At 42.8% G+C, this 14,547-nt stretch overlaps 1 protein-coding gene across 1 annotated transcript; it reads right to left on the bottom strand.

Moving 5' to 3' along the window:
• Positions 1 to 7,029: 7,029 nt before the first annotated feature.
• aqp11 (aquaporin 11) lies at positions 7,030 to 13,973 on the bottom strand. The gene is made up of 3 exons (XM_080731058.1): positions 13,092 to 13,973; positions 9,788 to 9,904; positions 7,030 to 7,797 (listed from the first exon to the last, which is right to left on the bottom strand). The coding sequence occupies exons 1-3, from the start codon at positions 13,729 to 13,731 to the stop codon at positions 7,697 to 7,699; spliced, it is 858 nt and encodes a 285-aa protein (XP_080587184.1). The 5' UTR covers positions 13,732 to 13,973; the 3' UTR covers positions 7,030 to 7,696.
• Between the last annotated feature and the right edge of the window lie 574 nt (positions 13,974 to 14,547).

Genomic DNA, 14,547 nt, shown 5'->3' with positions numbered 1-14,547 from the left:
GTGTGTGTGTGTGTGTGTGTGTGTGTGTGTGTGTGTGAATAACACATGCTATTGGAGGGTCCACATTCTCCATTCCTCACGACCCAGCAACGTTCCCCAGATCTATAGATTCCCAGTGCATACTGGGTGGTGAGCTAACCCAGGGAACACTGATGGTGCAATGTTGATTCCCCTCCTCCCTCACATACTGTGTAGTAGGACATAAAAACAATCAGAACAATGTAAGATACAGAATTAAAGGGCCCCAACTAGAGGGATCAAAACCTAAATCTTTGGGAAAGACAGTTTTCTTTTTTGCCGTCTTTTTCTTTTCTTTTATTTAAATACTCAAGTTGTTGTATTTTTGCGACCGCCAGGTCTCAGTTACTATCAAAACCTCCACCGGCTGTCAGTCGGTCAGTCTGTCCATCATGTCACACTTTTGCCCTACTCATATCTCCGCCACCCTTGCCCCTATCCATGCCAAACTTTGCACACACACTCCTTGGCATTTCTTACATGGCCCTCTTCTAGTGCCACCATGAGGCTGATTCTTGCAAAACACATTTTTGGACACCTACAGATTTTGCCCTAAAATCACACAAAGCGGTACACAGTATCTCTAAAGTGATGTCATCAACATGGATCTGTCCCATTTCCCATATTCCCTTCCTGATTGGCTACCATTGCCTTCTAAAGTTTGTGTATGCGACCTGACGGTCGATTATCTCCCGATTAGGGAGTATTACTGGTTTCTATGTTGGTTGTAATAAGTGATCACTCAATAATCTGAATTCACTGTTATCTGTGTCATTACTGGTATGCAACACTGTCTCTTAAAACACTAGAATTCTTCTGATACTAGTCCAGTTTTTTTTCTGTGATAAAAAACAAATGTTTTTTCTTTTATTTTTAATAATTCTTCTGGAAAATGAAAAGAATGTAATACAATATTTTATTACAAATAAATGAAAAAAGTATAGAAAAAACACGGCCTGCTCACGTATTAGGAGGGTAGTATGAGTCACCAGAAAAATAATGGGTGTTTTTAAAGAATCTATCATGGTTAAAATGGAGTTTGAAGTTACAATGGGTGTGTGTGGGGAGAGGCCCTGGGCCTGGAGGGCCTAATAACATTTACATCAGATATCGAAATATTGAATGAAGCAAATAAAAAACTGTTCAGGGTGTTCATAAAAGCCTGATTAGACGATAAAATTACCAAAGTTTTTTTGAAAGTGGAATATCCCTTTAATTCTTCATATTTCTTTGGGTTAACAATGGTTAGTTCTATTACGGTCAACTTTTTGTATTTTTTTCCTTTGTGAATAAATTGAGAATAAATCATTGAGAAGCAAATGTCTTGTTTATTCATTACTTAATGGCTTTCAACATTACTTAATAATGCATAGTGTCTCACTTTACTTGGGGCTCCAAGTAAGTATTAGTTCCTCATTAGTACCTCATTAGTTAATAATAATAATGTGTCACTTTACTTCAAACTCCACCTAACTATTAACTAACTATTAAGTAACTAGTAACTAACTATTAAGTAACAGTTGGACCAACCAGTGTCAGGGGCTGAGTTACGGCCTTTTTAGCGGGCTGCAGGGGTCCTCCACTAGGCGCAACCACTTTTGCTTCCGTCCTGGGGGTCCCCGGAGCGGTGGTCCCTGAGAATCCCCCGTGAGCAGCTCCGTTGGAGAGGTAATTTTTCCAGCAGGAGGCGGCGCGGTGCAGCCAGGGGGTCCCCAGAGCTCTGCGATACCTCCAGGGGTCCCTGGAGGGGGTCCCTGAGCGTGTGCCACCTGCAGTCCCAGGCCGAGTCCCCGAAGTCGGATAGGAGCAGAGCGGCGGCCGCCTGTTTCTCCAGAGCCATATAGTCCACAGTCATATTGCCAGGGGTCCCTGGAGGTGGTCCCCGGGGGTGGTCCCCACTCTGCGGTCCGAGGCCGAGGCCCCAGAGTCGGATGCGAGTGGAGCAATGAAGGCCCCTTGCGCCTGGTTCCCAAGTCCCAATTTCCCCCTCTAGCCCTGGATCCTTGGTATCCTTCCCCTAATATGAGCACTCGTGCTGGGCATAAAATTTACAGAAAAAAGTAGATCTACAAACCCCCCTATGTAGGCTCATATGAATTAATATATATTAAGTAACACCCTTAACTAATAGTGTTACTAAAGCAGGAAGTAATGATCAATTCATGGTACTTCATGGTACTTCATCATGAATTGAAGCTTAATAAATGCTTAAGTAATGTCTAAGTAATGTAATAGTAATACTTAACTAATGTATTAGTAAAGTATTACTTACTAGTTTTTTTTGGAGGTTATGAGAAAGTGTTACCACTGTTCCGAAAATGAATAAATGAGCCCAGCGGTTTGATTCATAGGCGAGAAAACGCTAATGTTACCGTGGTTGAATTCATTACATTTTTGCCAGAAACGGACCGTATCAAAAATGTGTGACTGATACAGAGCCACCTCCTTGTTACGCAAGTAAGTGTTTGAAGATGAACAATGTTATTTTCTATAGAAAAAATCTGTGACCCTGGGGATGAGCGAGTGGTGTCTGGACTTGGGTACTCTATAGTGCTTTTATTCTTTTACTGACGATTGAGTGGCTTTGAAATTACATCATTTACGATTTTAAAGGCCCTAATGCCATGAAGATCCCTCACTGTATATAAACTACTAAGTAAACTTTAAATATAAGTTACACACATGCATGAAGTTGAAGTGAGTATTATTGTTTAGTTAAAGTGCAGACAGTAGAGTTTATTGGTGCATACTGTCTACAGGATGGTGGTGGAGCGCTACAGCGTAGTGATATGCAGAAGCTGCGGGACGACCTTCACATGAGCGCTGAGCTGCTGGTGAAGAGGCTGCAAGAAACTGAACCGCAAGGGCAAGCTCCTCAAAATGTACCTCCTGAACCTCGGCCAACCAATTGAGACCTGAACACAATCATATCAATTTGAAGCACCTACGAGAGAAGTTGATATATTTTATCACTTTTTAAAAGATTGTTGGTAACTTAGAATGTCTGGTAGCCTACCTTTAGACCATACATGGGCAACTGGTGGCTCGGCGTGGCATTGTGATGGGTAAGGTAAGGCAGGTCGTCTTGACTTGTGACCAGTCTGACCACCTGCTTGTTATTGAGACAACGATCCAATGATCACGCTTATGTGCTGATGTACGCGTCCATATGTACGTGAATAAAAGCAATGCAGCTTTAGTCCATGCATGAGGTAAAATGAGAAAATGTGTTTATTTTGTCATTTGCCATTAACCTATGGATGGGCCGGATCAGAGTGAACCAAAGGGCCGCTACGGCCCCGGGCCGCACAATGCCCAGGTCTGTTCTAAGGGGTCTGCATTACAGGATGAGTTTGCATCACAGCCTCCTAACTTGGCTAAACAACTCCACGTTCTGGAACCTGACAGCTGGCCACCAGCAGAGAATAGGCTGCTCAGATTTTAATATTAAGGGGCTCCCCGTGGCTTGCAAAGTGTTAAATTGTGCCCAATTCATTCCATGCAGCACTGCAGAGTGCGAAAGGGGATTCAGTGTAATCATCACCTCATCACCTCAATCCGTACAAAGTTACTGGTTAAACAGTAGGGGTGTAACGATATAGTAACTAAAAAAAAAATTAAGTATATGGAAATGAAAACAGCTAAAATCGAATCGTATCGTTTTATTTTGTATTGAATCGGCAGTGCAAATAGTCGATTGTATCGATACTACCTACTTGTGCATTGTATTTAGAAAAAAATGAAAAAGAGGGGTTTAATTACTTTTCCTTTCCATATAGCTACACTGGTCTATCGATAAATGTGTGTAATCTCTGGGTTCAGGCAAGTTGCAGGTTTGTCCATATGTGTTCAAATACAATGTCCATTTATTTGCCAGATAATCACCGTATTTACTTATTTATATCCATAATAATACTTATAAATGTTTCCCTTAAAAACCTGCACTATCCACACTTTTCACACAGATTTAATTTCTTTGCTAAATAGTTACTATATCGATTTTATGTATCGTTACACCCCTATTAAAGTTGTTACATTGGCCAACTATAGATGACTGGGACCCTACAGATTATGTAATATCTTGGAATAGATACCATAGATACCATCGCTTAGCAGAGGACCCAAGATCGAGAGCTGTACCAGAAACTCACAAGGTTATCACATCCCTGACCGTTGTTGGAAGTTCTTATGACTGTTCATATTATGAATGTTTTAAAACCACTGTTTTGAAAGCAATGTAAGTGATGTTAAAAAGAAAAATGAAGTCATTCAAGTAAAAGACAAGTTGTGGGATTATTTTAAGTAGGCTACTTATGTCTGTTTTGAACCATAGGCTACCAACATTTATTTAAAACCGTATTTGAAAATTGCCTTGTTACTTTGTAGATTATTATTACAAAATATACATTATCCACATGAGCCCTATACAGGCCTCCTTTGGCTATTAGAAAATAGACAATCTACAAGCTCACACGCATTGTGAGCTTAATGAGCTGCTGTTTTCAAAGGATTTTTGTACATTGTATACACTTGAGAACTTGAAATGGGACCTTCTGCATAAGGAGTACTTTTACTTTTGGTACTTTAAAGGAGTAGTTCATCCCCCAAATTATGTGTTTTTCCTATTGATACTCACGCCAAGGAGTGTGAGAGTGAGAGTGTGTGTGTGTGTGTGTGTGTGTGTGTGTGTGTGTGTGTGTGTGTGTGTGTGTGTGTGTGTGTGTGTGTGTGTGTGTGTGTGTGTGTGTGTGTGTGTGTGTGTGTGTGTGTGTGTGTGTGTGTGTGTGTGTGTGTGTGTGTGTGTGTGTGTATATAAATATACATACAGTGTATACATATATATATATATATATATATATATATATATATATATATATGTGTTTTGTGTTTGTCGCAAAATCAACGGGGGTAAAATTATTGTGTTCAAATTATTGTCTCAGGAATGCGAGGAAATGTAGAGACTTGTACTTACTGTAAGTAAAACGTGAGAACTCCTTCCATCACTGAGCTGAAGGATATTCTATAGCTGCACTTTTAACACATGTACTGTACAGTATGTGAAAAATATACAAGACCATCGTATACAGGAGGATGTAGATAGTTATTGTGTATTCAAAAGGCACAATTACATGTTGTGCATACACTATACACCTTAATGTGATACATTCTATTCTGTGCTTCACCAATATTGTTGCATTCTCTGTGCTAAATCATGCACATTGTACAGCCTTACTTGGATTACAGAAATCCTATGCTTTACAGAATAATTACTATGTAGACTGTCATAACAATAAGATTAGGCAGCTAAATGCACATTATCAGTTGCTAATAGCATGTATTTGGTCTAGTAGTTCAGTTCAAGTAAATTGTTCCAGTAAAAGTTCTGCCAAAAGAGGATATTATACAAATGTAGGCTTACATAATATATACAAATCATTGCAATGTATCTTTAGTTTCTCAACCTTTTTAGGCCGCAAGTTGAGGCATTACATTTAGTTTGACTCGGTTCCACAGATTAATATTGTGAAAATAGCAGATCTACAAGTTTACAACAACACCTTGCAGTATGGTCTTTTTCTTTTCTTTCTTTTTTTCATGTATTAAAAAGGTCTTAAAAGTTCTTACATTGTCACTGGGGAGTGGGGACCCCCCAAAATCATTTTTGGGACCCCCATACACACATACAAATCATGTGAGGGTTTCGAACCACAGGTTGAGAAACACTGATGACCAGCCCGGTGTTCAATCACACCAGCCTTAGAAAATATCAATTCAGTTGCCTCTTGTAATTGGCTGCCAAAAGACGCTTGATGCCCTGATATTGTATGTGCTATATCATGAATCAATAGATCAGTATTTAAAGCCCTGTTATAGTATAATGCTACCGGTATATTGTTTTTTTTGCTGCTACTACAGTACATTCTGCTTCATACAGTACTTCACTGAGAGATCATTAGTGCTCTGGAAAGTGTGGGTTTGGGGTAAAACTGGACCGAGGACATTTCCGCTGATCCTTTGGTTATGAAAAATACTATATGGCTTCACATTGTGCAGGGATAAGGACAGCGATTATTATCCTTAACGAGTTAATTTTCTCATTGCTATAACTTAAATACAGATGGTATTCATGAAACCTGTATGTAGTGGCACATACGTACATTGCTCTAACTGTTCACATACTCAGATGGGTGGTGGTGGTGGTACTGTAGGTCAAAGACTTAAGTCTAGACAGCACTTCCTCTTCCTTTTCTCCAGAGGTTCCATTTCAGAAAAGAACTAGAGGGCGGCAAAAAGAAGGGGGGAAAAAAGTAATCACTTAGGTCACATTCATGCCACCCCTTTATTCTATCTATGAGGGTGGATTCTGTCAATGCATTTCAATGGGAATGGAGCATTTTCTTTTCTTTTCTTTTGAAACCCGCAAATGGCAGCAAACCGCTCCATTCCATTGAAATGCAGTGGCAGAATCCACCCTCATAGGTAGAATAAAAGTGCGGTGTGCACTGGTGCATTGGTGATTCAATGTTTGGGGGGGTCGCTTATCTAGAGACGCCACGCGTACGCCGCTCATCACCTACTATACAGGTCTATTGATATGCATACCGGCTCGTTTCTTTGTTTCAACAGGGTGTCTGACCCTGTTGTAACACCAAAGCGTTGGCGAGGTGTGAACTTGGGGGGTTTTCGCATCATTGCATGTCTGTTTGCGTGAGAGGCGTGACCCCTGCTCAAAAAAGATCGGGGGGGGCGGTGGGGGCGCACGACCCCGGACTAATTCAACACTGGCGGGGTGAGCCTGCCCTTAAAGGAGTAGTTCACCCCCAAAATGACTTTTTTTCTATTGATTACTCATGCCATAGAGAGTACAGTTCAATAATATTTTTTGTTTTTTGTCACATTCCTACAAGTAAATTTACCCCCATTGATTCTGGATGGGGACCCGTTTCGAAACGGGTCCCCATCCGGAACGAATGGGGGTAAATTTATTGTTATCACATTTTTGTCTTAGGAATGCGACAAAAACCTAAAAATATTATTGAACTCTAGTCTCCATGGCATGAGTAATCAATAGAAAAAAAGTCATTTTGGAGGTGAACTACTCCTTTAAGCCTTAAAATAGCCAATCTACAAGATCACATGTCGCGATGTGCTATGAACTAGTAGATCTGTTATTTTAACATTTTTGAAAAAGGCTGACTATTATGATCTTCCCCCAAATAGGAAAACCACCACCACCATGTCTGGTTGCAGACAAGAAAACACCTGTCACATGTCAAATACCTGTATAGAGATGCACTCAGTGCCGATCTGCGAAAAATGTTCAGTGGAGAAAATATGCATAAAATAACTGTATTTGAGGTTAATGTTGAACGCTATGGGGTGGCAATTGCCCTGGACCCCAAATGACACAGCAGCTTTTCCCTGTACAGCTGATTGTCCTTGGCACGAAACGCTACACTGTCTCCACTTCTCTAGCTAAGCAGAACAAAACTACTTAATATGTACTCTTTGTGGAATAAAATAAGCGTTCATCAGTATTCTGGAACTTGTTTCTATATCCTTGATTACTAAAATATAGTTGTTTTTACTACAAGAAAGAACTGTGTCCTTTGAATGAAATGGCGATCAAAAGGGAACTGTTTTCAGTGTCCCCTCATCATCATCAGCACCCCGATCCTCAGTTCCGTTTCTTGCTCTCCAGGGGGCGGTATGGAGGTGGCGTTTTCCCGGACAGCAGAGGAAGGACTCGATCAAAGAGCAGCACCGAGCTGAGCATACCTGGAACACACAGTTCACACAGGGTTCAATAATATTATACTACGTAGGAAGTGGTGGGAAAAATACTCACATTTCTTTACTTAAGTAAAAGTATCAATACTGCAATGTAGAAATGCTCTGTCACAAGCCTTGAGTTCTATTCTAAATAAATGTACTTGAGGAAAAGTACAAAAGTAGTGGTATCAAAAATGTACTTAAAAGTACCAAAAGTAGGAAGTACTCATTATGTGGAATGTCCCATAATTTTTCAAATGTATAAAAATCTTTTGAAAATAGCAGATCTACAAGCTCACAATGCGTTGCGATGCGACGCATTGTGAGCTTGTAGCTTGTACATTTTCAAAAAGCAGAGATTTATATAGGGCTGAAGTGGTTAATGTATTGTTTTGTAATAATAACAACATCTACAGTACCAAGGCCTAACTAAAGTTTTCAAATAATTCAAAAAAGAGTAATAACATTTTCCTCACGAGATTAGTAACATTGAAAATTGGAAATACTGCAGTAAAGTAAAACAAAAATACCTTAAAATTACACTTAAATACAGTACTGAGTAAATGTACTTAGTTACGACTCTGAAGTGACAATTTAAGGACATTTAAGATTTTTTTTTTATACCAAAAAAGACAATTACTGCATGAAAAGAGACGATCTGCTATTCTCACAATATTTATCTGTGGGGCCGAGTCAAACTAAATTGAATGCTCCCAACTCCTACATTCCAAGTGCTTATGAGGGTGGGGGGTCCCCAGTTCAAATAGGAGTGACCACTGATATATCTAGAGAGAGAGAGAGAGATGCAGAGAGAGAGATGCAGAGAGAGAGATGCAGAGAGAGAAAGAAAGAAGAGAGGAGATGAAGTCCTTGTGCTACAGAAGCGCTGTTCTCTGCAGGAGGGGAAACCTGACACCTGCAGCAGATTACACACAGGACGTCCTGTGCTTAGGCACAGTTCTATCTGATCCACTCAAGGCCACACCACACTCACCCTATCTCTCTGTCTCTCTCTCTCTCCCCCCTCTCTCGATTTTTGTGTTTTGTCTCATTACATTCCAAAGTCCCAGGATGCATGAATGATGCCAGGTCTAAACTGTAAATGGGCCCAGATTCATCTCTGGCTCTTACATTGACTTCATGGAAGAGCAAGTCCATTCTCTATGTGCACTGTGGGTGCAGTGGCTCAGGAGGGAGAGCGGCTGCTTGAGAACCGGCAGGTTTCCAGTTCGATCCCTGGTTCCCTCTAGCCTCGTAAACCACTAACCTCCGTAAATCCAGAAGGATCATGACAATGTGTTTTTCCAGAAGTTGGTGGTCTACAAGCCTAGGGTCCCCCAGAGTTAGTGTCGAAGTGTCCTTGAACCCCTAATTGCCTTGCATCATGGTTAGCTCTGTCATCGGTGTATGAATGTGTGTATGAGAATGGGTGAATGTAATGCACAATCTATGTAAAGCCCCTTGGATAAAGGCGCTATATAAATGCACCATTTACCACATATTGAGTGCCATTTGTTGTTATATTCTATTGGCTACTACATTTTTACAAGATAAGGATTAGCGGAACTTCAGAGCCTGCAATGTGGCTACAGTGGCTTGAGCACCAGGAAGTGTTCTTGTCACGACTTTCACATCCTCCTCACAATAGAATGACATGATTCAGAAGGGGAAAAAATAGCATCGTTGCCCTGTCATGTATTTTAAGTGGGTCAGATTTGTATTTTGTCCTAGATACCCATTATAGCCTCAGTGGTCTTTAAATCACTTAGGCCTCATTTATACTTTGTCGCGCAGCGGAAATAGGCAATCGACAAGCTCAAAACCCGCCGCAAATGTTGTGAGCTGGTAGATCTGACATTTTTTATGATTTTTTTAGTTTTTTCCTTTGGTTTTATTGACATACCCAAAATACAAATGGCAGGTTGAAAGTAGTTAATTCTGAGAGTGGAACAATGTACCCAAATGGAGCCGTGGTGAGGTCCAATACTAGACTTACCCAGTACCGGGGCCAACCAGTAGACCAGGGAATACTCCAGGAAGCTGTTCCCACTGCAGGGGAACTGGGTGGAGAAGGCCAAGGCTGGGTTAAATACTGCTCCTGTTACTCCACCACCTGGAGACAGACAGATTAGATAGATAGATACATCGATAAGTAGACAGACACACAAAAACAGAACCTGCTCAAGTCCATTCTCTATGTGCACTGCATGGGGGGCAGTGGCGCAGGAGGTAGAGCTGCCGCTTGGGAACCAGAAGGTTTCCAGTTCGATCCCGTGTTCCCCCAGAGTTAGAGTCGAGGTGTCCTTAAGCAAGACACTGAACCCCTAATTGCTCCCGATGATCAAGTTGGTGCCTTGTTTCCTCCGCCATCAGTGTGTGTGTGTGTGTGTGTGTGTGTGCGTGTGCGTGTGCGTGTGCGTGTGTGTGTGTGTGACCCATGAACAAAATAACATGGAGAGAATGTGAGAGGGAGCAGTCGCTCCACACTCAAATGGTAGGATGTGTATATTAAAGCAATATTGTGAAATGTAAATGTTTAAGTGCAGTGAGAAGATGACCAGAGTTGGGTTAAACTACTTGGGTTAACCTCTTGAACCCATAGCCTTCCTATTCTGGGCATGTTATAATAGCAAAACATTGCCGGTCTATAGACTACATTGTCTATTTTCTGGCTAAGGAAAAGGAGCGTACCATAGTATACACCCCTGGGGGAAGTGGTTAACCATTAGCCCTGTGACTCTGCCACCTGTAAAAACACACACTTGCATACGTACGTACATACTGTATACATACAGTAGGCCTTTGAGCACACACAAAGTTAACATTTACATAATAGCAATGTTTGTCCTTGAGAAGAGAGTTTTGGGATGGCCCATTCCAGAAATTATTTGGTCCATTCCGTTCATCTGATGCCCTCTTGGATATCTGATCATGAACTAGTCTTTTAGAGCAGTGGTTCTCAACCAGTGGTCCGGTGACCACCGGTGGCTCTTGAGGGGGTTCCAGGTGGTCCCCATGCTAAATGACGGAGAGTTGGCAACCAAATGGATGGACCCTTATAGATCTTTAAAGTGTCAAATGAAACCAAATGGATCCGCAAGAGTTATTGTTTAACATCTGCATTACTCAAGTTACAAGAGGTCTACACGATTAGAGGAGAATTGTTATTTTGATCAACGTTTGCCTGTTATCTTTCCTATGATAGCACATCAATACAGCATGGAAATGTGGACAAAATCTTATCCGACAACAAAATGTTCCACGTTTTGTGTCTGAGAGGCTATGTCAAATGGTGGCCTGTGGCTCAAATGACAAATAAAGGGATATGAAAAGGGTTGAAAACCACTGTTTTTGAGGTTTACTGCAGCTCTCTTCCTCGCTCTACAATGAGAATACTGACAGCCTGCTATCCCGCTATAATTATACTCTAACCAAGAAGGGTCAGCAAAGAGTGGGTCAGCACTATGGAAACAAAGACACTGTGCCCTATTTTCATCCATGCTAAACCCCTAAACTTCTTTGCCTTTTTTACTATTTTGAAAAACATTTTAAAATATTTGAAATAGCCGATCTACATCGACATGTTGTGAGCTTGTAGATAAGCTATTTGAACTATTTAAAAAAAGAAATCAAAATCGTAAAAAAAACAACATCTGGCTTTGTCCGGGCTCTGAAGTGTGGCCTACATCTGGCCTACATCTTAGCACAAAGAACTCAAAGTTTGTTGTCCGGGCTCTGAAGCGTGGCCTACATCTTGGCACAACACTTTTTACTTTTACGCCCAGTGTCACATTGTACACAGTAATGTGGTGGTTAGGTCAAGTGAGTTGTCTGATGCAATTGATCTGCTTGTTAATAACAAAGCATGTGGTTTAGATCATATTACTGCAGAGCATCTTAAGTATGCCAGCTATAGACTTAAATCAATGCTAGCAATGTGTTTCATTGGTTTTATGTCCTACCTGATTCAATTCTGTCTGTGTTATTGGTCCCTGTCCTTAAAGACAAGGCTGGGAGATTAAACAGCAGAGACAATTAGAGGCCTATTGCCCTTACCAGCATACTGTCAAAAGTACAGGAAAAAGTCATTTTAACCACGATTGAAATACATGTTTTAACTACTGATAATCGGTTTGGCTTTAAGCGAAAACACAGTACAGATTTTATTGTGTACTTTATCTTTTTTAATTTCCTTTTTATCTTTCTTGTATGTCTTATTATGTAACTTGTGATATGGACTTCTGTCTGAAATAAAGATTATATATATTGGCCAAGCTTCGTGGGACGCTTATTGAAATGAACTATAAATAGCACTGCTCACTTCACACTAGGTGTGATTTTTCGGATGTGCTGTGGTGATCTGGAGCAGAATAGGACCCATGCCTTTAATATGAATGTAAAATATGTCTTAAAGTTGTATTGTGTCATCAATTTTGGTAGTCTCTTTGTCGACAACTCCCGGTAGATCATGCTCAAGTTGTCTTCTAGTTCTGTGATTCCCAGAATTCAGTTCTAAACAAAATCATGGACACACCGCTCCAAAAATACATTTATTTTGGGATGCAACAACTACTTTTGTCTAAAATTGATACATATATTTCTGATACATTTCCGGTGCCGGCATCATTTTGGCACTTTATACGATTTGCAAAGATCCTCTATCACAAGTATTAACTTTTTTTTTACACCAGATTTTATTTTATTTAGTTAATATGGCTTTTCTATGTTTTTCTTTATCCTTTTCTTTATTAGGCTATATCACCTTTATTATCCTATATCTACAGGTGTTGGTCTGTAAGACCTGCAAGAGGTGTGAGAATATGGTTTACGGAAGACACTGAAAGTTGTCATTGCGTCAGTTACATACAAATTCACCTTATTTCATTGAAAACGCAAAAACACAGAAACCTACCTTCCTATAGGCTACCTACATATAGCTGTATGCAGCCGAACGCAGTACTTGCACGCTCTTCTGGCGCAAGTAGCCTAATAAATGGAAAATATGAACAGAAATGTAGGCCTATCTGAACAACAGCAGTCCTGTATTACTCACTGCACACTGCTTACACACACACACACACACACACACACACACACACACACACACACACACACACACACACACACACACACACACACACACACACACACAAACACACGCACACGCACACGCACACACGCGCGCGCGCACACACACACACACACACACACACACACACACACACACACACACACACACACACACACACACACACACACACACACACACAGATTAAATTAATAATTTAACGGTTTATTACCTGCATACACCAACGTGGTGACGACGGTGGCTATCGCGTGCACGCGGTATTTCTCCTCCAGTGCGTGCGTGTGGGTCGCCGCCGTCTGCACGGCGAAGGCGCACGCGAGCTCCACGGCGGCGGCGCGCGGCAGCGACGCGCGGACGGGGCTCTGGAGGCAGCGCAGGCCGTGCAGGCGCGCATGACGCGCGTGCACCTCCGACATCCCCAGGCTCCACGCCACCGGCGCGGCCGCGCGCGCCAGGCACGCCGCCGCGAACTGGCACGACACGCACCACAGGGCGCACGCGCGCGTCATCCTGCCGCGGCAGGCGTGCTCCAGCGCCGCGCACGGGTTCCCCACGGCGCCGGCGGCGGTGAGCGCGTGCACCACGGATGACGCGTACGTGAAGGTGAGCGCCAGGCGCGCGTCCACGCCGCCCACCTCCGCCAGGAGCTTGAGCTCGTGTGTGCATGCGCACAGCTGGAAGGTGGACACGAGCTCCACGGCGTACACGTGCAGCCCGCTGTCCCGGAGCAGCTCAGAGGCGGAGATCAGCCGCCTGGTGGCGCTGCACAGCAGCACGGTGCCCACCAGCAGCAAGCAGGACACCCATATGTCTGGAGACAGCTGGTCTCCGACTGGTCCGTCTGGAGACATCTGGTGCCCGAATCCCTGACCACTTTAGCAAGCACCGACAGGGCAGGCTCGGTTTTTCATCAATGTGCTCCGCCAGCCCTACGGCAAGCGCCTCTTGCCGACAAGCTGCCGATGGCTCCCGGTTCGGCAGCAGCCGCTTTCCGCCGCCGACGTCGGTGCGGTTATGACCTGCCTTTATGTCGCAGAGGCCGTCTGTCTGTCACCGAGCGAGCGGAGGCACCGTGCCTCTGCCTGGCTGTGTGTGGCTGCAGACTGCAGTCTGTCAGTGTCCCCGGGGGTCTAAAGTACAGTGTGAAGCAACGCTCTGTGCTCTGCTGAGCCTGTGACTGCTCTGTTTGTCTGTCCGTCTGGAATCTGGATGGAGGAGAGATAGCTGCTCACATGGTGCGGAAGTGACTGAGCTGAGCTATATCTAGTGGCGGAAGAAAATACCTCTGGGAACTCGAGCTATCTACTGTATGTTCTGTTGTCTGACGGTGTAGCTTTAAAGAAAAGGACAAAAAACACGACACGTGAGTGAGTGTGTGTGTGTGTGTGTGTGTGTGTGTGTGTGTGTGTGTGTGTGTGTGTGTGTGTGTGTGTGTGTGTGTGTGTGTGTGTGTGTGTGTGTGTGTGTGCGCGCGTGTGTGCGTGTGTGCGAGAGAGCTCAGAGAGAGAGAGAGAGAGAGAGAGAGAGAGAGAGACCCCACCATAATGTTCATATTAAATGGTCAACGGTGATGAAACCAAAGAGACATAATAGATGACTGTCTGGCCACGTGGAATGGGCTTGAGGGACCCACATTTGTGTAAAAGGCTAACCCTTTTTAAGTCAAA

The sequence above is a fragment of the Nannobrachium achirus genome (assembly GCF_963921795.1).
Source record: "Nannobrachium achirus genome assembly, chromosome: 8".
Taxonomy (NCBI): Eukaryota; Metazoa; Chordata; class Actinopteri; order Myctophiformes; family Myctophidae; genus Nannobrachium; species Nannobrachium achirus.
This window is presented reverse-complemented; position numbering and strand designations above follow the sequence as displayed.

Bases quoted from the DNA above. Each gene is read 5' to 3' on its own strand.
- aqp11 (XM_080731058.1), bottom strand. From the start codon at position 13,731: ATGTCTCCAGACGGACCAGTCGGAGACCAGCTGTCTCCAGACATATGG. The intron at 9,905-13,091 runs GTAATAAACCGT...GTCTGTCTCCAG, and splicing joins CACCACGTTGGTGTATGCAG to GTGGTGGAGTAACAGGAGCA. The intron at 7,798-9,787 runs GTAAGTCTAGTA...TGTGTGTTCCAG, and splicing joins CTGGTTGGCCCCGGTACTGG to GTATGCTCAGCTCGGTGCTG.